The sequence below is a fragment of the Lemur catta genome, chromosome 21 (genome assembly GCF_020740605.2).
Source record: "Lemur catta isolate mLemCat1 chromosome 21, mLemCat1.pri, whole genome shotgun sequence".
Classification (NCBI taxonomy): domain Eukaryota; kingdom Metazoa; phylum Chordata; class Mammalia; order Primates; family Lemuridae; genus Lemur; species Lemur catta.
In genome coordinates, this window is record NC_059148.1 from 16,298,168 (window position 1) to 16,322,765 (window position 24,598).

Below are 24,598 nucleotides of genomic sequence, written 5' to 3' on the forward strand. Positions count from 1 at the left end.
AGAAAATAGAGAACCCAGAAATAAGCAAGAGCAAATACACCAAATTGATTTTTGGCAGAGGTACAAAAGCAATTTAATGGAGGAAGGACAGTCTTCTCAACATATGGTACTAGAGTAATTAGACATCCATAGGCAAAAACATACAAACAAAAAAACCCCCAAAACCTCAATCTAAACATCACACAGTATATAAAAATTAATTCAAAATGGACCATGGATTTAATTGTAAAATGTAAAATTATAAAACCTTTACAAGAAAACAGAACATCTGCAGGACCTAGGGCTAGGTGAAGAGTTTTTAGATATGACATGAAAAGCAGACACGACAAAGGAAAAAATTAATAAATTGGACTTCAAAATTGAAAGCGTTTGCATCACAAAAGCCCCTATCAAGAAGATGAAAAGACAAACTACAGAGTGGGAGAAAATAAAGTGCAAACCACATGTGTGACAAAGGACTAGTATGTAGAATATATGAACAACTCTCAAAACTCAGTGGTAAAAAGAAAACTAAATTTAACAGTAAAAAGCCAATCTATAAAATGGGCAGAAAGCATGAACAGATATTTCCCTGAAGATACAGATGGCGAGTAAGCACATGAAAACCTTTTCAACATCATTAGCTATTGGGGAAATGCAAATTAAGATCACTATGAGAGATCACTACTCACATATTAGAATAGTTATTAAAAATAGTGATAACAATCATGGCTGGCGAGCATCTGTCATGCGTTGCTGGTAGGAATATAAAATGGTACAACCACTCTGGAAAAGTTTTGTAAGAAACGGACAAAATTAAACATTCGGTTATCATATGGTGCAGCAATCATACTCCTGTACATTAATCCAGAGAAATGGAAACTCACATTCACACAAAAACCTGTACACAAATATTCATAGCAGCATTGACTGTAATAGCAAAATACTGGAAACAACCCAAATGTCCTTCATGGAGTGGATGAGTTCACAAACCCTGGTTCATCCATACAGTGGAGTACTACTCGGTGATAAGATGAATGAACTATTTTTTTTTTTTTTGTAGCAAAATGCTGCTTATTTTGAGCATCTGGGTACAGATGGGTGGAGGCCGGAAAAAGGTGTTCCAAATTGAATGAACTATTAACACATGCAACCACGTGGATGAATCTCAAAGGCATTATGCTGAGTGAAAGACGCCCATCTCAAAAAGTTATATGCTTATGATGCCATTTGCGTGACATTTTGGAAAAGGCAAAACTATGGGGATGAAAAATAGAACAGGGGTTGTCAGGGTGTAGAGGTGGAGGGAGAATGTCACATAAAGTTAGAGCGCTGGGGTGGGGAGTGATGGAACTGCCCTGTCTCCTGCTCGTGGTAATGTGTCACGAGTCTACACGTGTGTTAAAACACATAGAACTGTACAACAAAAAAAGATAAATTTTGTTGTATGTTAATTTGAAAATAAAACGTAATTTTGATTTCTGTCTGCTCTCTGGCTCTCCCTTGCCTTCCGGACCAACTTCTGCTCTCGCTGGTGCAGTGTTCTGTCGCTAGCCAGCGTGCGTGCCGTATCTCTTGCTCAGACTGTCTTCCTGAGCACCCAGCCTCTTCCCACACCCCGCTTTCTTTATGTCCGCTCACCCTTTGGGGAGAGGCCATTCAGGAAAGCCTTCCCCGAGCTAGGCCCCTGCCTGAGCCAGATGTTTGCTCCCAGATGTTTTCCCCTTTTCAGCCACAGTGAAGTAGCAGTTAGTATGAACATGGGGCTTCCCAGAGCCCCAAAGTCCCCATTTGTCAGTCCACTGGAGACTTCAATTCTGTGCCTCCCAGGGTCCTTCCAGTTCAAAGATTTCCAAGCAGAGACACTGGAGCCAGCCCACCTGGGTTCAAGTTCTGGCTTCCATACTTATCTGCTGTGTGACCTCAGGCAAGTGGCTCGCCGTCTTTTGCCTCATTGCTCTCCTCCGTAAAATGGGCTTAATAATAGAACCATCTCTTAGAGGTGCTGTAAGGATTAGCTTAGATAATTCGTGAAAAGATCTTAGCACACGGCTTGGCAAATGCCTGAGGAAGTTAGCTGCAGTTATTCATAATAGTCACTTTGGCAGCTTTAAAATAATACAGGTTCCCAGGTTCCTTACCCCGTTAAAACTGAATGAGAGTGACATTAGGGAGTGGGGGGTGGAGGCTGTATTTTTTTTTTAAGTTCCCTGGTAGGATTGTCAGATTCAGCAAATAAAAATGCAGGCCATCCAGTTTAATTCAAACTTCAAATACACAACAAATGATATTTTAGTATAAGGATGTCCCATGTAATATTTGGGATATCTTTATGCTAAAATTTATTTGTTGTATATCTGAAATTCAAACGGGCATCCTACATTTTATCCACCTACATTTAACCCCGTCCTGGGGGACCTCTACGCCCAGCCCACTTGGGGACTCTGTTCTCCACGTCCTAGTCCAAAGGCAAACCTCCCAAGCCTGAAAATAGAGAATATTCTTTTGCTTGACACAGGGGGGCGCTAGAAGATGGCTTGTTTGCTTTCTTTGCTCCTCGATGGACGTCTAAGGAAGCACCAGCAGGGTGGCTGGCTTGCAGCTTAGCTCTCAGAACTTGCCAGTCATTTTTAGATCTTCAGGAGGACTCTGGAAGGCTGTAAGAAGTGGAATAACCGGCTACCTCTCTCTCTTGGGCCTTCACTTCCAGGTGGCGGAGGACCCTAGTCCACCTCTTCAGGGGCTCCTGTCTCTTGCCCCGCTCCCGCAGGTTGGCCTGCCCCCACATTGATGTCATAGCCCTATTCTGATATCACAGCCCAGCACTTGGAATTATCCCAGGCAGCTCACATTTTGCCCATAGAGCAACCAAGGCAGGCGGCTGAGCAGGGGGTGAGGGAGCGCTGGGTGGCTGGTGGCCCTAGGGGCTGACCCTAAAGAACATCTGGGCAGCCTGCCATCCTATTGCTCCAAAATGAAAATCGTCTAAAAGGTAGGACTTAGAAGGTTTTCCTCCTGTTCCTGTGGGCTGTGGTCCCCCCGGGGTGGAAATAAATTTGCAGGAAGTGCAGAGTCGTTCTGGCTCTGTATACAGCTCTCGGCAAACCCGCTGCCCAAGTGCCTGGGGATGCAAGTGGGCTTGGTCCACTCCATAATCCTCTCTTCCCATTTGGAGGAATGACTTCCTGAAACACAGTGTTTCTCACTTGTTGAGGGGAATTGTTCCTGGGTGCTTGGAGAATGCCCGCAGGTACTGATTTGTGATGAGTTCTTCTGTGACCACCACCTCTGTCCTCACTCCCTGGGTGGCAACAGGGCTGTGCTCCTCTCAGGACAAAGGGAACATGTAGCTGCATTCAAGCTATGAACCCCCAGACCCCTCAGTCTTGAGGAGGAGAAGCCCCATCGTCCTTGCTGGTCGGAAGGTATAAAGAGGTCTCTTGCAAACTCATTAAGTTAGTAAAAACCTGACTGGCATGGATTCACAACACAGTAAAAGAAAAAAACCTGAATAACTTCTCTCTTACTTTGGTGGGCACAAAGTCCCCCTGAGGCAAGGTGTTAAAACTGCAAATCCTTAGGGCAGGGCCACTGGGATTCTGATACGATGGTCACATGGTGCCCAGGAACCCCCATTTTTAATAAACGTTCCACACGGGGCTCATGCCAGCCGACCATAGTTCTCACTTCGAGAAACAGTCTGTTCTGTCAGACTCCCGGATTGCTTATTACTGCTGGCTTGCTGGCCCCACTTCCAAATTCCGTGTTTTCCATGGAATGGGGGTTTAATTCTGTTTTCCTCCCATGTTTTTATTTCATCCAAGGTGACAAGAGGGATGACGTAGGGCCCTATTACTCATCAGGTGCGTCCACGTCCAAGTTCTCGGCCCCTGTCTCCCAGGTGCAGGTGCAGCCTTGTGCCTCTTTGTACCTAAGGAGGACAGTGTCTGTATTGGGAGTGCCACACCTGTCACCCATCAGACACTCTGTCTTCAGGGCGCTCACCTGAACCGAGAGAGCGGGACTATGGGCAGGAATTACTGGCCACGACGCTGGGCGTGGTGAAGGGCGTTGCCCGCGGAAAAGGTTGGCGTCGGTTTCTGCGGTGGCCCCAGAATGAACATTGAATGGCACTGGGGAGGGCAGCCAATTCATAATGTCCCCCCTCCGTGACACGGAGGAAGGGGAGTCCCTGACTGCCCATCCTGGTTTTGAGGGAGAGAAGAAACAGTGCACAGTTTGGGAAATGAGGGTGGGGATTTTGACAAAATGGCAGACAGGACTCTACAGGTCAGGGACAGATATCCATCCCGAGGGCTCATCGCAGGCGGGGTCCGGTCACTCTTACTTGGTGGCTTCAGCAGCACCTTGCGTGTAGTTGTTGTTCAGTAAACGTGTCAGAGGGCTTGGCAGAAGGGCAGGTAAAAACCTCAGGTAGAACAGCTGGGCTTAAGGGTGCAAAACCCCTGGGATGGGATTTTTTAAAATTTTATTGTTATAGAAAATTGAAGATGTAAACAGAAGTGGACAGAAAAGTCTCAGATACCTACATATACCTGTCACCCAGATGCCACAGTTACCTACTCACGGCCAATCTTGTCTCTATGCCACCACCCTCTTCTTTCTTCCTATATCATTTTGAAGTCAGTTGCAGAGATGTTATTCTATTTGTTGATATTTCTGGATGTATCTTTAAAAGATAAGAATTCCTTTTTTTTTTTAAATGCAAATGTGCTTCCAGCAGGCAAGCTGGGCTCTGTTCTGAGTTCAAAGAAACTGAAGGGAAGTTAATGACCTTCAGCTGGGCGAGGATCCTGGCCCTTCCCAAAGAAGCAGAGCTGGGCGTTGGACGGATGGAGTCTTCTGGTGGCTTGGCCTTGTCAGGGCCCTGCGGGGTACAGGATGGGGGCGCGGGGTGGGCAGAGTTACTGAGAAGGGCACAGAGCTAGTCAGTTCTCAGGTGTCCACAGTAGCAGAGGGAAGAGCCCCCAGAAAGTGACACAGAAAAGTGATGCTGTTCTGTTCTGTAGGAGGTGGGAATGATTCGGATTTAGATGTTACCCTGTGACCCATACAGATGGCTGTGGCTTGTCCCCGAGGGCCCTGTACAAATCAGTGCTAACTGAGAGAGGCTCAGGGTAAATGGGTCACCGGCGTGTCTGAATGTACGTGCAGAATTCAAAGGAGATTGATGTTCAGTTCTCAGAGAAACTAAGTTGGATTTTCGCAGTAAGGGTGACAGTCAGTGTTTGTTCTGAGGCGGCAGCTCCTCCTCCTGGGACTTTAGCCTGCCAGCCAAGCCCCGGAGCCAGCCCAGAAGTGGCCACCTTATTTCAGTAGAAAAACAGGCATTATGGAATTTTTTTTTAATGGGAGTGTTCTTGTGAAGAGGTCAGAGCATAGCAAGAGTCATTGTCTGTAGATATATTCTTACCCTTAAGGTAATTTAAGCATCATTTTCCTGCCACGGTAATTACCTTGATTACTAATTGCTTCCTTTGTAACTAAGGGACATAATAGCACTTCCCTTTGTAATTAATGATCAGATCAGAGAGGTGTTTGTTCTTTGTTGCCATTTAGATGTTAACCCACATGTGGGTACGTAGGCAAGAGCACCGGGCTCTGACGCAGGCGAGGCTGACGGCTCACTATGTCACTCATTCCAGAGGCAGAGGGTCCCAGGGGCCAGGCCAGAATGTATGACTTAAACCCAAGGCAAGCAGGACTGTGACATTTTCCTGGGTACTCCCTGCACTTCACTTTGCCAGTCTGAGCTTTGATTGGAGATAAACATTGGAAGGTTGAGGCTCGGTATTCTGGGCAGTGGAACCGGGAGGCTGGGCTCTGTGGCACCCACCACCCCGGTCATTTTCCGGGTCTTGGTGTCGTGGTGGTATGAACAGTTGTGGCTTGGGAAAAGGGGTGCAAAATTTGGTATCCTGGCTTTGCTCTAGAATCACTGTGTGACTTCAGACAAGGCCCTCAACCTCTCTAAGCCACAATTTATTTGGTCATCAAAGGGAAGAATAATGTCTGTATCATAAGATGGTCGTGAGGGTAAATAATAACAATTTAAAAATTAAATAATACAGAACAACACTAGGGGAGAGGGAACCGTGTGGAGCGGCTTACAAATGCCAGCGGTTATCACCCCTTCAGCCTGGGGTGACAGTAGATCTGTGTGTGATGGTCTCATGCGTGTGACATGCCTCCTAACTACACTGCAAACGCCTGTATAGACAGGGCTCTGATTACTGATCCTTTTTAAAAAAAAAAAAAAATTTGTGTGTGATTTTCTATTCATGGTCCATTGGTGACAGGGCACTAAAACCCACTCAAACTGGCTTAAGCACAAGGGGGCCACGCTCCGGGTGCAGGAGGTAGAACTTTCTGGAGGGACGAGATGTGTCGGCAGCTGCTCTCTCTGACTCTCCCATTCCTGGCTCTCTCCCAGTGTCTCCTCTGTGTCCTTTCCCTCTGCAGCCTGGCTTCTTTGTGCCTCCATAACTTTGTTTTGCAGGTGGGCCTGGCCTGCCCTGCTGTCCCTGGGCCCCAGCTTCAAATTCTCGGTGCAGGGTGCAGCAGGTCCCTGCCCTGGTCCAACCCGGCCGGAGCAGGGCAAGGTCAGGCCCGAGGGCCCTACCGGAGTTTGTATAACGAGGGAGCATTAAACCCTGTCCCCTTTTCTGGGTCTTCTAAGGAGCCTTTCCTTACCGCCCCCAGCCCCCTCACTGCCACCCCCAGGAGGGCAGGCAGGAGGCGCACGGGCTGCACATTCTCTGAGGCTGCCCCTCGCCCATGCCCAGCCCTGGCCGGTGAACTGTGGTGAGCTCAGACCCAGCTCTGGAGAGGGGCAAGGGCCGCAGGCAGGCATGACAACCACGGCTTGTGGAAGAGAAACCTTGGAGGACAAGACAAATCCCCTAGAGTCAGAGGCAGGAGGCGCGGAAGCTTCCAGAGGCCCCTCACAGGCAGGCTGGATTGCTGGGGAAGGGCCTTGTGAGCACAGAAAGAGCTGAGCCCAGTGGAAACTGGCTCTTGGCCGCACAGTGGCTGCCCCCGTCCACATGCGGCACCTGGACACGGTGGCACCAGCAGCCCAGGGCTTCCGTGTGATTCCAGAGCCCGGGGCTGGTGTGACCTGCTCTACTCTGCGGGGGCCGCCTGCCAGCGGAGGTGCTGCTGAGTGGGGTCCCAGCTGGCTTCCTCCCCATGTCGGCCCAGGTCGCTTCCCTTGTTCTACGTCTGGTGATCTCTAGCGAAGGATATCTGTTTGGAAAATGGGTTCTAGCGCGAAAGATTTGAAAACCTTTGGTCCAGAGCTTTCACCGGAAATCACGGTTGGCTCTAGAAACTGAGGCTGAGCCGAGGGTGGCAAGGGCTCAGGCTACAGCAAGGGACAGGGCCTGACTGTTCCACAATCTCCCTGTTCCCAACACTCTCTCTCTCTGTCTCTGTCTCTCTCTGTCTCTGTCTCTCTCTCTCTCTCTCTCACTTAGCCTGGGAGGGCAACTCCCGGGAAGGCTTCACAGACCTTGGCTTGGGTTTGTACTTGCTCCCACACTGCTCTCCCGCGGCCACCACATCTGGGGTCAGTTATTCCGCAGAAAGGACAGAAGCCGTGCCCGTGCGTGCCACCCGCTGGACAGCAGAGAGGAAATTGCTGTAGTGGCTTCACACCAGCCTCAGATGCACCTTGCAGGTCGGGACCCCCGTGGGTGAGCTCCGGTTTCGGGGATCACATGGAGGGTTTTCCTCTCCCCTGGCAGCAGCCACCCTACATTTCTCTTTGACAGACAGTCAGAAACACTCGACTGCTCAGAGTTGAAGCTGCCTCTCCCGAAGAATGGGGGTTTTCATTTTAATTAGGCTCTAGAGTCCTGGTGCCAGGCGCTCCACGGAAGACCTGCAGCTATGAATGAGCCCATCACCCATCTTTCCTTGTCTCTGTTAATCACCTGAAGCGGGGAGATGCCAGACTAGCCTATTCTTGTCACCCATTAGGTGGCTCTGGGTTCACAGAGAACTGTTCCGAGATGTTTTATGAGCCCAGCCAGAAGTGTCGCCTTGAAGGGCCCTGCGCCCCAGCCATCCTGACCACAGCCCTGCTGGCGCTGGGCGAGCCTGTGACTGGTTAGCCCTGGTTTTGAGGCTACTCTGAGGTCCGGCTTTTCCTCGTCTCAGCTGAGTGATGTCCTTTGTGGCCTCTGCCTCTCTGGGCCTCCGCACCTGGGCTGTCGGACAGCCAATGTGAGCCCCATGCTCTGTGGATTGTCACACACGTGGGATCTTCTCCAGGATGCCCTCCTTGACTCCCCAGCCCCGGTCTGCTTCCGACCCGTGGGAAGAGTGCTGTACCTCTCCTTCGTAGCACTCACCACGCCTGTGCTTATTACTCGTGTGCACTAATTTGTTTACTGTCTGATTTCCCCGATCACTTGTAGCAACACGAAGGTAGAGATTTTGACAACGGGCTTGCCACCGAGCACCCAGTGCCTAGTGCCCTTCTTGTCTCAGAATAGATACATGGGAATGATTTGTTGGGGAGATGGAGGGAGGGATGGAGGGGCAGAGAGAGCCCGAATGACAGCATGAGTGTGAGGAGTGGGTGCCTGGTGCTTTGGCCAGGCACGGTGGTTCCTTTGGTGCACACGCTCTGGGTGCACAGCCTCCAGGCTGTTTAGACAAGTGGTCTCAGGGGCCCTCTCACAGAGCCAAGTTTGAAGAGCAAGTCCTTTCGAAGGGTATCACCACGAATGTGGAAGGCCACAAGGGACTCTGAGGTGACTCCAGGGAGCTAAGCTAGAGAGACCATGGCAGGAATAGCATAGTCTTTGGCAATGGGCAGTCCAGTGGTGGTCGCCATATTTAGCCCTCCAGCTGCTGCCATTTGGGTGAAGTGCAGTGGGGGCAGGAGATGCTTGGCTGTGGGGACAAGACAGGTGTCTGCGTTTTTACCTATTCAAGGTCGATATGCAATAGTCTTCATCTCCTGTGTGGAGGGCTGGTGTCATTGGTGGTCAGGACACCAGGGTAGCTCATGGGAGAGAGAAGAACGGGAGGCTTGGACTCCCCAGTGGGGCTGGGTCCTTCCTTAGCTACTTAGCTGCGGTATCCGAGCAAGCCCACCAGCTCCTCCAAGCTTTAACCCTCTTGTCTCTAAAGCAGGGACAGTCCCAGCCTAGCTGACATTGGCTATGAGCCCAAATGAGTGTATGCAGAATGAAGTGTTGCCTGGTGTCGCTGTCGGGGTTTTGTCATTGGCAGGGGTGTCCGACAATAAATTCTGGCCCTCCTCAGTCCCTCTGTGAGGTGACTGCCATTGTGGAGAACACTGTCATTAGAGTAAGTGCCCAGGCACCAATCTAGCTGGTGGTTTGTGTCAGGAATATGCCACTGTCCAGAGTCATTCAATCACAACATTAGGGGTGAAAAGTGTGTCCCTAAACATTTTTGCCTTTTAAGAAAACAGTTTTATGTTTTGCAGAAATACTCAGTGGAAAAAAAAATACAGACTATACTAAAAATTACATAAAAGGGAGAAAAATTTCCTCAAATCTACCAACCTAGTAGTAATGACTGTTAAATCTTTCCTGAAAACATGTCACACAACCTAGATATATAATTTCATAGGAGTGGGAAAATTCCCAATATTCAGTTGTATAACTGACTCATCAAACTCAGCAATATGTTGTGGAGATTCCATGTCAATGAGTAGACATCATCTGTGACATCACTTTTTTAAAAAATAAATTGAATTGTGTTTATTTAAGGTCTACAACATGTTGTCATGGGATGCGAGTAAATAATAAAATGGTTGCCAAAAAATGAGTAACTATGTGAGGTGATGGCATCCCTTTTTATAACATTTTGTTATGGAAAATTTCTAATATTTCTACACATGTGTATGTACACATATACACTCAGCTGTCAATTTTCAATTTATGGCCAATCTTATTTCATCTCAGCCCTATCTTCTGTTACCCCCTATTATTACTATTTTGCATTATGATAAATACTCCTAACATAAAGTCCACCATTTGTGGCATTTAGCACATTCATAATCTCATGCAACCATCACCTCTATTTAGCTCCAGAACGTTTTCATAAGCCCAGAGGAAACCCATTCGGCAATCACTCCTCCAGTTCCCTTCCCTCAGCCCCTGGCAACCACTAATCTGCTTTCCCCATTTTATTTTATTTTAAAATTATTATTTTAATTTTTTAAAAAATTATGTTATTTTATGATAGGGTCTTGCTCTGTTGCCTGGGGTAGAGTACAGTGGCTTCAGCCTAGCTCACAGCAACCACAAACTCCTGGGCTCAAGCGATCCACCTGCCTCAGCCTCCCGAGTAGCTGGGACTATAGGTGTACGTGACCATGCTTGGCTAATTTTTCTATTTTTAGTAGAGAGGTGGTCTTGCCATGTTGTTTAGGCTGGTCTTGAACTCTTAGGTTCCAGGGATCCTCCCACCTCAGCCTCCCAGAGTGCTGGGATTACAGGTGTGAGCCACCATGCCCTGTCTCCCCCTATTATTTTAAAGCCAAACCTCATCTGCAAACATTTTGCTGTGTCTCTCTGAAAAACAAGGATTCTTTTAAAGGTATAAATTCAAGACCATTATCATACCCGAAATCACAATTCTTTAATATTATCACCTGTTCAAATACCTAATTATAAATGTCATTGTTAATGGTACATGATATTCCATTAAATGGATATAGCATCATTTACTTAAACATTTTTGAACCATTCCAATTATTTGTTGTGTTTCTCTATTATCAACAAAAGATACTGGGACAAGCATTTCCATGCTCATATTTTTTTCCCCTTTTTTTTGCACTGGTGTGGTTATTTCCTAAGGCTAAATTCTTAGAAAAGGGATGACTGGGTCACATGCATGCTTCACATTTTGATATTGTTGCCGAGTTATCCTCCATGAAGTTTGCTCCAGTTTACACTCCTCTGCTAAGGAAATGTGTGGCTCGGTTAAGGGCAGATACTCCCTGGAAAATATTCCCGTGTTAATCCTTTGCCATAGCTCATGTAAAGGTGCCAGTGTTCCTTGATTTGTGCAAAAATGCCTGGTCACACTGGGCTCGGGGTCTCCCAGATGCAGTTGCAGCTTAAGACCATCAATTGATGACCGAATGCAGGAGAAAAATACCTTGGTGCCCACGGTGACAGCCCAGGCAGCGCTGCTGCCGAGGGAGGGCACAGAACTGTCAGAGAGAGCCATGGCAGAGGCCCGGGAGAGCAGGCAGACAGCGGCCCCGTTAGTGGAGCCGGGCTGGTTTGCAGACGTGTGCATCAGTCTGGGAGCCAGCGAAGCTGGTGGGAGGAAATCGATACTCCTCCTCTTCTGGAAGAGAGGGAGGAAGAAGGAACGGGTGAGAAAAATTATCCTCCACTATTCACTTGAACTTGATTTCCTACGCTACTAAAAACATTATAGTGACATCAAAGGAGATTTAAAAGAAGAAATGAAAACACTGCCATGATCCCAGCCATTGCTTGTTCCTTGGGACCTGCTTGTACCGCACACACCCCCGCACGTCACTGAGAGTAGAGCGACTACCACACTGATCCCCCTTCCCTGGGCGTTACAGCATCCGTATTCCGGCTGCTCTGCAGTCTTTCTTGTCACTTGTGCTTGCTTCTGCTTCCTTGGTCCCAGTTTTCTTGCCCTGCAAGTGTCTTGCAGGTGGATACTTGGGCAGCTCACAATTATGGCCTGTTATAAATATAACACGCCACCAACCCTGTCCGTGCTCGGAGCTCCCTCTTTCTTCTGCAATACTTACCTAGGGAACATTGTGTTGGGTAGGGGCGTGAACGGTGTTCTGGCTTTCCTTCCACTGTCCTCTAGCCCAGTGGTTTTAAAAAATGAGGATAGTCCGCCACCCGCCCCCAGGAGGGCATAAGATACCTCTACTACAATATGAGAAGAAAACATTAGAAGTTTTACTCAAACTGATTTGATTTCATCTTTTAAAATTTTAGTTTTTGTATGTTATGTAATGTACGTAAAGTATAAGTAAAGTAGTGCAACATATGTATAACCTGTAAGTAAACATTCATATACTGGGGACTCACAGTGAAACTTTTTTTGGAGAGGGTGTGTGATCACAGCAGTTTGCAGATCCAATTTGAGGGTTCTTTGAGGACCAGCACCACCTTCTATTCGCTTTCTATTCCTACCACCCAGTACAGAATGGCACAGAGTGGCATCCCACAGACCTCTGGCAAATGCCTCCAAAGGGTGCTCCTAGGTGGCACGGTCACCTAGCACACTCCTGAATGGGTGGGTGTCGGCATGCTCGGGAGCCCGGTGCCTTCCTGCCTCAGCTGCTTGGGCTCCCTGTCCTTCCTGGGGTGCACCTGTTGCTGCAGGAGCTGGACAGAAGTGACTGCAAGTGACAAGAACCCATATCCTGCCCTTCCCTGGGAAGCTCCAGAAAGAAAGGAAGCACCTGTTTTTGAAAGCATGCCCAGTTTCTTTTCAGAATGAAGTAGAAATAGAGGGGCCAAAGAAGGGTTTAGTTTCATGCTTGAGTTGTGGGGACCCGAAGGACTCGTGGCCCCGTTGGGGGTTGGGTGCTCTTTTCCCTGGTGATGGCTGGTCCTTGCTGCCCATCCCGCCCCACCTGCACCCCACTTTGCACCTCTCTCTCAGCGCCTATTAATTACACAGAAACCCAGCTTGTACTTAGTCTTCGGGCTCTCCTCTTGCCGTTCAGTATTCCTTTGATCGTTGATTTTCCTTTTAGACTTGCATTTCATGCGTGCCAGTCAGATTCTCACTCTACACGAAGCAAAAATCTATTTGCCGTTGCTTTAAAACCAAATCAAGACGGCAGAATTGAATGCTCTTTCAGGCTGAGCATTCAGTCCTGGACGGGGCTCCCAGCCCCGGGTGAGCAGAAAGGCACTGTTATTTAGCATTATTCGAAAGCCCGGTGTCATTCCCTGCACCCTGGTGCCAATGCTTTCGCTGCAAATGTGCCACAGAGACCCATCTTCTCTCAGAATTGGCAGGGTGAATACCCAATAGCAGGTCCCGTGGAAAACATCCTCCAGCAGTGGCTCAGCTGCTAAGGGATCAGTCTCGTCCGTGAGTTGTGCTCAGCCCCTGCCATCTGTGACCCTCCGACACTTGTGAGCTGAGGGTAAGTGCCAGTGCTGAGACTTGGGCATTTTCTGCATTCTGCTGTAATGCATGCAGGCCACTGAGACCCCATTACACTGTTCTAATTCGACTCCTTTGGCATTTGTGGATCCAAATCTGTCCTCTCGCCTCATTCCAAGCAACCCGAAGGTGAAAGTCAGCGTCCAGTGGGCTGAATCGGGAGCAGCATCTGCCCGGTGGGGGACGGCTGGGCTTTCAGCAGGTGGGGGTCTGACCACAAGAAGGTTCTGGCCCTCATGTACTATTTTTATTTTAGCATTTAAATGGTTTTTTAAAAATCCGCTAATATGCACAGGAAGGGAGCAGTGGAAATCATGCCTCTCGTGAAAAGCAGCAGACCTGCTCCCTCCAGCCTCCCCTCTTTCCATCCCTTCCTGCCTTTGGTTAATGCCCCGGTGCCTGCCACACACTGAGTCATTTGTCCTTTGACTCAACCCCAGCCTGAGCTGTGGGTGTGGAGAGGCTCAGGAGCCTGGGAGATCCCTGGTGCCCACCGTGTCCAGCTGTCTCCACTGGCATCTGTGTTCTGCAGAGACACCGACTCGGTTTCATCCTGTAAAATGACCCTGCTGTGGGCTGGAGCATTCTGACCTCAGGCTGCCTGGAGAGAAGGAGACCCCACAAGGGATGTGCCCAGGCAGTGAGGCCAACCAGGGGTGGCGCTGGGCTCTGTGCTGGGCAGGTCCCGACCCAACCCAAGCACCAGCTCTATGAGTGGCGCTGTCCTGCTGAGAGGGAGGGAAGCATCATCAGGTTACCCTCTACCCCCCAACAAAGGAGGCCCTCCCCGCCCCAGGTGCCTTGCCTGATCGCTGTTGGGAAGTGGTGATGCTGTCTCCTCTATGCGACTGTTGGCTCCAAGAAGGCAGTATCTCTCTCGTGTTCACCATGGTGTGCTCAGTGCCAAGTGCAGAGCCTGGCACCCAGGAGGTGCTCAGGAAATGTCAGGTGAACGAATGGTGGCACCAGCATTTAAACGCAGACCTTTGCAGCTTCCAAGCTTTGCTTTGCTGCATCCCCTGGATGAGAACATAGTGCAGGGCAGGAACCAGTAAGGTCTGTTTTGTTTATCATTTGGTGGGGGACGCCTAGGATTAGGGGGCTTTGCTCAGAAGCTGGCCCTGGAACTCTCCAGGCCAAGCTTGAACGAGTTAATGCAGCTTCCCCAAAGCCCAGGTGCTCTGCTGCTCTCTTGGAATAGCAGCCACTTCTATTATATCGAACCTCAAGGAGAGGGAAATAAAGTATAAGTTGGATTTTATTAGCTTTGGCACTGGCATCCTTCTGCCTTAAAGCAGCTCAAGAATGTGAACTGTGGTCACAAATTGAATCCCGTCAGGAGAACTCTCTGCGTGCTACAAAGATCTCAGCCAGCTGGGGCAGAGATTCCCTAGGGAATGTGAGTGGTGGCCCTACATGAACTGTGAACTGTGCGCTGGCCTCGAGCAGGCTGACTGGATAGTGGCATCTGCCCAGCAGGGACAGGTGGGGACAGCAGCCGAGGGAACCAAAAGACCACTGGGCTTTCAGCAGGAGGTGAGAATCCCGACCACAGGAAGGTTCTGGGCCTCATGCTTGCAGCGGTTGTCCCAGCAGGAGGGTGTGAGCAGGACAGCATTTCTTGATGGGCAGCTGCTCTTTTGTCTTTGCAAAAAAAAAAAAAAAAAAATCTTCATTGAGTTATAATCGACATGCGATAAACTGTATATATTCAAAGTGTGCAGTCTGATCAGTTTTGACGTATGCATGCATCCATGAAACTGTCACTACAATCAAGATAATGTACCCCACTCACCACCTCAAAGTCTCCTCATGCCCTTTTGTAATCCCTCCTCAGCCCCTCCCACCTTCCCAGGTAACCGTTAACCTGCTTTCTAGCATGATAAATTGGTTTGCATTTTCTAGGATTTCATGCAAACAGAATTGTACTATGTATACTCTCTTTGCCTTTTTCCCACCCAACATGGCTATTTTGAAATTTATTTGTATGGTTGCATAAATCACTAGTTTATTGCTTGTTATTGCTGAGTCGTGTTCCACTGTATGGTGCCGCACACTTTGTTCCTCCATTGACCGTTGACGGACATTTGAGTCGTTTCTGGGTTTGGCCATTACAGATAGAGCTGCTGTGAACATTTGTGTACAAGCCTTTGGATGGACATTTTTTTTTTCTCTTGGGTAAATACCTAGGAGTAGAATGGCTGGGTCATAGGGTGTATATATATGTTTAACTTTTTAAGAAACTGCCAAGCTGTCTTCCAAAGTGGTGGCACCATTTTACATGCCCACTGGCAGCGTGAGAGAGTCCTGGGCTGGGGAAGACAGAATCAGCCATCCCAGGACAACCTGAGGAAGTGCTGAACAAAGGTTTTCCTGATAAACAGCTACTCATTTTGCCTTTTGGAAAATGATTGTATGTTTTCTCGAGCATCACAGTGTTTGATGTGTCCTACTTAACACATACGGTCCTACCCATGGCCACCCTGAGGGAATTCCGTGACAGCAGCTCACTGCGGACACAGGTTCTGCCTGTTTTCATTCCCCGCATCATGAAATACCACATCTCAGAGGGAGAGAGGCTAGTTCAGAAAGCATATTTCTTCTAAAGGTAAATGAATAACTCTGCAATACTGGTAATACTACTGTTCCCCAAATCTGATTGATCATGTAAAATCTTTGCCTTTGGGAATGTTTGCATAAGAATGCAACTTATGAATATTTCTTGGGAATGGAAAAACTGTGGCATTTTGATGCAAAATGTGTCTTTTCTCAACCTGACACTTCTCGCAACATTGCCCCTTGGCCCCGGGAGCTTCTGGGGCAATGCCTAGTTGGATAAACCAGACAAGTGCTGAGAAGAGAGCTTGGGTCTTGGAAATGTCCACTGTGATCATTGGGACTGTGTTAACTGAAAGTTGCCATCAGTGTGTCAGCGTCTGCAGAATGATTGTTTCCTGGTCTCAAGTGATCCTCCTGCCTTAGCCTCCCAAAGTGCTGGGATTACAGAGTGCTTAATATTTTTGATTTAGAAAACATACTTTCTTGCTAAATTTTATTGAGTTTGGTATGTTTTAAGTCAGGTAATATTTATTGTACGTCTCTCTGTGCCAGATAGTGCTAGGAGGCGAGGAGTCTACAGAAAACAAAGCCAGTGCCTGCTGCGGGGACCTCACTGAGTGCTGTGGGGAGGCAGACGCACCAACAGGGGATCACAGTACAGCGTGCTCGATGCTTCACCCTGGTGAAGGACACACAAGAAGGGGCACCTAGCCTGGTTTTGAGGGTCAGGGAAGGCTGCCTGGAGGAGGTGATATGTAAGCTGAGACCCGAAGGGTGAGGAGGAATTAGCCAGTTGAAGGCAGGGCAGGTACAATATGAAAATGAGGCCTGGAGGTGAGGGGAGAGCATGGCTTTAGAGAGCTAAAGACACCTCAAGGGTGGCAGGAGCAGGAAGGGGTGGGGTAGGGATGTGCCAAGATGAGGCTGGAGAGACCAGCGGGGGCAAATTACGCATCAGGAAAGCCCTTCCCTGCCACGTTCTCCACTGGATTCCAGCGTCTAGGGACCTTGGAACGGTGTTAGCTGGAGCCTGGCACTCTCAGAGCAAGGCGGGAAAGTGGCTGAGGGGCCAGTGGATCCTGATGACAGGTGGCACTGTCAGAGGGTCGGTTGTGACAGTGGGGAAGGAGAGAAGCACGGGGACTTGCGAGTGCTTCAGGGGGCAGAGCGGAGCTCCACGTCTGTCTGGTCTGCTCCTCATGGTGTCTTCAGCACAGGAGCCTGACTGACCTCGGCTGGGGTCTCAGCCATGTCATTTAGCCGCCATGTGACCTGGGACAAATAACCTCCCCCCGTCTCAGTCCCTTTATTTGAAAAATAGCGTTGTTATGAGGATGTGTAAAGTGTCAGCACCATGCGTGGCCCATATGGCGTCAGTACAAGTGGCATGATGTTGGTGGGGACAGTTTGATCAGCTGTAAAGTGCCATCTCCTGTCGAGAAGAGAAGGGAAGGGGAGGGGAGTGACATCGTCTCTTCTATACTGTTTCCCCCAGTGCCATTTTAGTCATCTGAAACTGCTGCCAAGGCACTGCACACGGAATCCCACCCAGTTCCCATGGAAGATTTTCCTCCAAGGAGAAGCCGGCAGTAGGGAGAGCCCAGCCCTTTGCCCCGCGGGAGCTGGTGGCTGACACAGGCATTACTCCCGCTTCACCCGGAGCCCTTGGTCAACTGGCTGGAATGTGCTCTGGGGCAGCCAACAAACCAACCAGGGCCTTTCCCATGATTTAATCTGACAGCTACAAAGAGGAGCATGAAATGATTTTGCTGTGGCTGAGACTTGCAGAGCTCCTGCAATTATGAGTGTCCTTTCACAGAAAATTAGATTATCACTGTAGCTCTAGTGTAATGAGTCTCTAATGCCAGGAACTGTGTTAATTAATAAGTTGTAAATGTTGACTTTTAAGTCAGGGCTTCTTTGGGGGTGAATAATTTACTTTGAATAGCTTTGGACAAATCCACGTGTGTTATCATGAAAGGGCAAAAAATTGCTTGGCATTAGCCCATTTGCAGTATGTCTGAACTACCTGTTGGCCATCTCAGAGACTGTCTATAAAGGAAAAGAGGAATAGAAAATGTTTGCTCCTGGTGTTGAGTGGTAGAAGTGTCAGCTTCTGATTGTTGCACCTCTTGGAAGAACTGCAATGCTTACTTGAAGCTTAAAAGGAGGCTCTTGGGGCTAGGTGCAGTGGCTCATGCCTGTAATCACATCCCAGCACTTTGGGAGGCTGAGGCAGGAGGATCACTTGAGGCCAGGAGTTTGAGACCAGCCTGGGCAGCATAGTGAGACCCCATATCTATAAAAATTTTTAAAAATTAGCTGGGTGTGGTGGTACATGCCTATAGTCCTAGCTACTTGGGAGGTTGAACTGGGAGGGTCACTTGAGCCCAAGAGTTGGAAGCTGCAGTGAGCTGTGATCATGCAACTGCAATGCAGCCTGGGTGATAGAGTAAGGCCATATCTCTTAAAAAAACAAAAAAGAAAAAAAAAGGAAGCTCTTGGAGGGTTCACTGGGTCGTCTCTGAGATGCATCCTGGAGGTTGCAGAAAGAGGTTCTGGGAAGAAGTCTAACCTTGACCAGAGAGAAGAGGACTGAATCTGGCAAGCAGGTGGGGCTACATCCTCTGTGCATTCAGAAGCCAGGATTTGATGGGCCATGAAATCACCGTCCTTCTAGAAACAGGGTCTTGTCTACTTTCTCTCCAGATGTGCACATTTTCTACCGTTTTCAGGAGCCAGTAGCTACCACAAGAGAATGAGAGGTTTCCTCAGCATCAACCCCACCAACTCAGTTCAGACACTTGCAAAAGAAAAGTCAATTTACAGAGCGTGTGAAAATCGGGAAAAGACCAAAAGAGCCTCAGGACAGCCCAGTGGAGCTATGTATGGTTTACCACGTAGAACAAGCATTTGCTCAGGCTCCTGAGTCTGCTCGAGGACCCTAAGGGGAGATGGTTTGGGTGCAGCCTTTCCAGAAGGCAGCACCAATGGCCAGAAGGTGGACCGACTTCAATTCTGGCCCAAGAGCACAGGCAGGATGAAATGTTCTCTAAGAACAAGGGTCTGCCCTTGAGATTCTTTCTCTGTAACAGCTTTGCCTCCTCCACCAGTGGAAACTGTTCCCATTTTAGATCACAGTTTAATTTTATTTTGTGCCGTGTTATTTGAGGGTAGGAGCAATGTGACTCTCAGGGAGAACATGTGTTGTTTCTTGTGTACCTCTCTATACATGTGACAATAGGTGTCGTCAGAAAGAAGCAAGATCCTATAAGGTGATTGGGTTGCAGGAGGACGTGGCCCCTGGGGCTGGCAGGTGTGTTGTTTTGTTGCAGTGGCCCATTGAGTGTGGGTGCCTCGGGCTGGAGGCGACGCAGATGACACGATGACACGCAGGGCTTATTCTTTGTGTTCTTTCAAGTTTCACCCTTGGCCTGCGGGGATCCCTGGGTTCAGGAAAGATTTTGGATATGGAACCACACAAAAATATATGATGCCGCTGTTGACCCACTTTTAAGGGAGAGAAGAAGAAAGGGATAGAAAAGGTTTGACAACTTGAAACTGCATCACCCAATCTGTAGAGGTTTTGGCTGTTTCCGTACACAAAATTCATGATGGATTTGGAGAGGGGGGACAGGAAAGAGGACAAAACCAGGGACTCCACATTAGCCTGGAGAATTCAAGGAGACCTCAGTTTGGGGGCTGTATTTGGAGTGTGCATGTGCGTGTGTGTGTGTGTGTGTGTGTGTGTGTGTGTGTGTGTGTGTTTGCTCCAAGCAGTTTCCACTGCTGCTTGCGCTTACAAACCCATGTGCCTATAACTTCTAGGCAGTTTTACAGTGAGACTCTAAGCAAGATTCAAAAGCCACCCCCAAGAGACATATCAAATTGCATTTTATAAAACAAACAAAAAAACAAACAAACAAAAGAGGGGCCTACTTTATAGGCTAAAAGAAACTGTTTTGAGATGTGGTAACTTGTTGAGAATTCACTGGCAAATGTGGTTAAAGGTCATTTCAAGACTGATAAGCTTTGGGATCAACAACTTAAACATCCATTAAGGGATATTTCCTCCCTTATCTCTGTGCTTGCTGCATTGTATCACGTGGTTGCTCTGCAATGAAGGGGGCATAGGGTCCATTTATTGGTTTCTAAATTCCATTGCTTGGAAGGACTTCGGCAGTCAAGGCTGGTGTGATCCTGGTTTGAAATGCTGTTCCTTTTCAGGTTGCAGGAGGTTACACATTGGGGGATTCCAGATATGGGCAGTCCTGTGTCTTTATGGTATCCATGTTACAGTTTTTTAAAATACATTGTCAATCTTAATTCTGTTTTGTGTATAGAGAAAAATGAATTGTAGAATGGCAGAGTGCCTTAGCTAGCACAGAGCAGCAAGACTGGGAGGTCACGATCATCTCCCAGGGCTATGCCCAGGCCAGTGGGGATTGCAGGACCTTTGCAGTAAGTGATTTAATTAAGAACCCCCCTACTTCCTACCCTGTCTCCAAATCTATGGGTATATAGATAAATACCCCCAAAATATAGCAATAGAATCAGAGGGATGATGGTTTAAAAATTCATAATCAAAACAGCCAAAAACTAAGTATGCAGGAACCACAGAAGTTTCAATCACTATGGTTTGTGTGATAAACAGTTTACGAATGCAAGTATTTTTTTTTCATCTGCCATCTGCGATATTGTTTACAGAAGAAACGGAGGTTATAAACCTTCCTGCAAATGCTTCCTGCAGGCATCTACTTGCAAGCCCATGGGTAAAAAGTTTGCATTTATACTTTTTAATGAAGTCTCTTTAGAGTTTAAATTAGTCATTGTGTCCATGCAGGAATCATTCGTAATCTGGGTTTGCCACCAGCACATGGCCATTCAAGTCAGACAAATGGAAATAATATTTTCAAGCAAAATGTAAAATACTCTTCGGCCAATTATCATTGGTTGGCAACATGTTTTACAGAGATAGAAGTTGATTGGCAGCTGTTGTAAGTTTTGGTTTGTCGTCTTGTCCTTTGGGGAGAAAATGAACAATATGAAAAGGACACTCTTCCGGGGTGATCCACACCAGCCCTCTGAGGGCCCCTCAGCCAGCCTAACCATGGGGAGGTGCTCTGAGCTCAGGACAGTAACATTAATAATCGCTGCCATGTGCGCCTGCTGTGTGCATGGCATGTTTACATGCATTATGGGTAATCCGTCAAGTGACTTGCCCACAGTCTCTGAGCTAGGAAGTGGCAGAGCCTGGCTTTGAATCTAGGCCTGTCTGGTTCCAGGTTCTCTGCTCCATCCTGTCCACCACATTGCCTCAAAATGGAAGGTAACAGTGAATGAGGTTGTAGTTCAGCCGAAAGGTTGATTAAAAAGTGATTTAGGTTGTATACCCATGTTCACACAGCGTTATTCACAGTAGCCATAAGGTGGAAGCGACCCAAGTGTCCGTCTGTGATGAGTGGATGAACAAAATGTGGTATAGCCATACAGTGGAATATTATTCAGCCCTTGAAAGGAAGGAGATTCTCATACATGCTACAATATGGAAGTTCTTTCTCATTTTCAAAATTATTAATCAAGCATTTTTTATGATTTCATTCTCTCCTCTATTTTTATTTCTACCTTCTTTTTTGATGAAAGATTATAATATGCATCTTTGATATAGTATAACCTACATTATTATTTTTACCACTTCCCAATTTAAAAACCTCACAATAGTTAAATTTTATTTTTTCCCTATTCTCCATACTGTTGTTTACATATTTTACTCATATGTGTATAAATTCCACAAAGCATTATAATTGTCATTGTTTTAAACAATCAATACTTATTTATATATAGCTAGGTTTAACAAGACATTTCTAATGATCTTTTTCCCTTTCTACATTTCTGTGCTTCCATCTGGGATCATTTTCCTTCCATCTAAAGAACTCCTTTAGTATGTCTGCTGGCAGTGAGTTCTTCCCTGTTGTTTTTGTCTGAAAACATTTTTATTCCATTTTAATATGTGAAGGATATTTTCACTGGGTATAGAATTCTAGATTCTAGTCTAGTCCCTTCCTTTCTCTCTTCTTCCCTCCTTTCCTTCCTTCTTTCTCTTTTTTTAAGCTTTAAAGATGCTGTTGTTTTTTCTTCTATATTTTATATTTAAAGGCAGTAATCAGTCTTATTATTGCTCCTTTGAAGATAATATATCTTTTTTTTCTCCAACTGCTTCTAAGATTTTCGCTCTGTCTTTGATCTTCAGGGCTTTGACTATGATATGCTTAGGTAAGATACTTCTCCTTCTTGGGGCTCATTGAGCTTCTTGAATTTGTGGGTTATTGTCTTTCACCAGATTAGGAAAATTAATGGCTATTGTTTTTTTCTATACCTGCTTCTGACCTCTTTTCTCTTCCTCTTGTGGGATGTGAATTACCTGTGTGTTAAACTTTTTGACTGACTGACTACCACATGTCTTTTATACACTGTTCTGTCTTTTCTACACTGTTCTGTCTTTTCCATTCTTTTTTCTCTCTAGATATTTGTGATTGGCCAGTGTTTGTGTTCACTAAACCCGCTCTCGTCTTTATACATTCTGCTGTTAAACCTATCCAATGAATTCTTACTTTCAGATATTATATTTTTAAATTGTAGAATGTCTATTTGATTATTTTTATAGATTTCATATGCTGTTGAAATGCTCCATTTATTCATCCATTTTGCCCTTTATTTTTCCTTTTTTAAAGTTATTAATCATGATTATTTTGAATTTAGTTCCTTGTCAATCAAGCTGCTTTTGACGCACTAGATATGCCAAGTGGTTCTTCTCACTGGCTCTTGGCATTTCAGCAATCTGTGTTTTTGAAGGTTTACATTTCTCTTCTCTTCTATTTACATTTCTCTTCTACATTTACATTTCTCTTCGTTTCTCTTCTATGATATTTTCTTTTGTTGCCCTAACTGCCGTGGACTTCATGCAGGGAGGGTGCTAAGTCTTTGAGAACTTCCCAGGAGCTGTGAGGACAGTTTCACAAGACCCCGACAGTGTGTGGATATAGCTGCTTAGTGACTGCTGAGGGAAATGCCAAGGCTAGAAGGATGGTGTTCAGGATTGAATTTGTTTGGTTTTCCTTTTTTACTCCTTGTGTATTACAAGTTTTAAAACATTATAAACATCAACAGATTTGCAAGGGAAATAACTTTGACATTCAACTCAATTACCTAATGTTATTATATTTTAAATTCTCTTCTACTCTTGGTTCATACGTGTACTTTAGATGAGAACCATTGGGTTTAAAACCTTTTTTATTATGGTAGAATACACATAACATGAAATTTACGATCTTAACTACTTTCAAATGTACAGTTCAGTAGCATTAAGTACATTAATATTGTCGTGCAACCATGACCTCCATCCCTCCATCCATCCATCCATCCATCTCCAGAACTCTTTTCGTCTTGCAAAACTCTATGCCCATTAAACAATAACTTCTCATTCACCACCCTCCCAACCCCTGGAACCGCCATTCTGCTTTGTTTCTAGAGTAGTGTTATACCAGTTACTACTTTGACAGAAGTGGCAAATGTGTTTTTCATTCTGCAGGAAATGTGTGTGGCTTACCCATCCCCCCACCTCTCCTGCTCAGCAGTTACAGTAGCACCTGTGTTTTGAGACGTTACTATGTTGAGAATAGGCCACCTGTTTTGTGGGTTCCCATTTGCTCTGACATTCAGTTGGTAGAGTTATTGGAAGGGTCCTGAGCACAGCTATGCAATACCTACTGCAGAACACTCTCTCAGTGCCCGTTTGTCTTTATCGCCCACTGGCAAGGAACTTGTTCTGTGCATTTTCTGGCAGCCTACAGCCTCTTTCTCTCCTGCATACCGGTAAGACAGAGCCGGGCAAGGCTGCCATCCCAAAGGTCGGCTTGGTAGGATGTGGGCTGGGGGTGGCAAGGAATATGAATTAGACAAAATTCCAAAGCAGATTTGAAATTATGCCATGCTTGCTATTTCCTGTGCTGCATTTGCTCATTAAGAGCTGCCATGTCCCTCTTAGTATACTGTGAGCACTTTGCTGGGAGCTGACAGGCCCACACAAAAACATAAGACAAGGACTCTTTTAGACTTTCTGGAGGAGGTTAAGAGGGATGGCAGAGAGTCCCAGGGAGGAAGCTGCCAGAGGGGACCAGGGAGAGAAGAGGGCTGGGTCCAGGGAGTGTCAGAAGGAAATAGCAAGCCCAGGAAGCACTGGGGAGCCCGAGGCAGGCTGCTCATGAGGGAGAAGGAGGGCATGAACCATGGACATGCTTGTGTTTTCAGGACACAATGGAGCAAGCAAAGCACAGCTGGGCTGGGAGGGCAGGGGGTGGATTTGGTTTAGATTTGACAGCAACATTTGTGGTAAAGGTGACGTTCTAGTCAGGTTGGGGGTGGTTTACTAGTTGTGACAAGTAGTGGCAGTCACAGCCCGCCCACCAGGCTGTGAGAAGATGTAATTATAAGGTCCAAGAGCGGGGCCTGTGCTGTGGGGCAGCAGGCGGAAGAAGGTCTGGGGCAGGGTCTTCCAGCCTTTGTGGGTGAGAATCAGAGGTACACGTTCCAGGTTCTAGGCTTTTCCAGAACCCACAAAATAACTGAACTGAAATTTAAAATCTTGCTGTGTGGTTTGGATTATTTCTGTTAGTACCAAACCCTGGATCTTTGAGGGTCTTCAGTTTCAATGTGGCCACATCAGTGGGTGTCAGTGGAAATTCTGAACTTTGCGCTAGTGGGATGTGTGTGTGTGTGTGTGTGTGTTTAGAAATGAGCTTCACTGGGTCCCTCGCTAGTCTTCTGGAAGGTGGGGATGCAGACATACCAGTGAATACTGAATGTGCCATAA

At 47.0% G+C, this 24,598-nt stretch overlaps 1 protein-coding gene across 3 annotated transcripts in view; it reads left to right on the forward strand.

Annotated features, from left to right (window-relative positions):
* OSBP2 (oxysterol binding protein 2) overlaps positions 1-24,598 on the forward strand; it is a 143,259-nt gene that overhangs the window by 36,037 nt on the left and 82,624 nt on the right. The window contains exon 1 of one of the 3 annotated variants that reach the window (XM_045534486.1): positions 23,466-23,601. The exons of the other annotated variants lie outside the window; for them this stretch is intronic. Coding sequence (XP_045390442.1) covers positions 23,484-23,601 — 118 coding nt within the window. The 5' untranslated portion in view covers positions 23,466-23,483. Of the gene's footprint in view, positions 1-23,465; positions 23,602-24,598 lie in introns of those variants that run through there. 3 annotated transcript variants of the gene reach the window in all.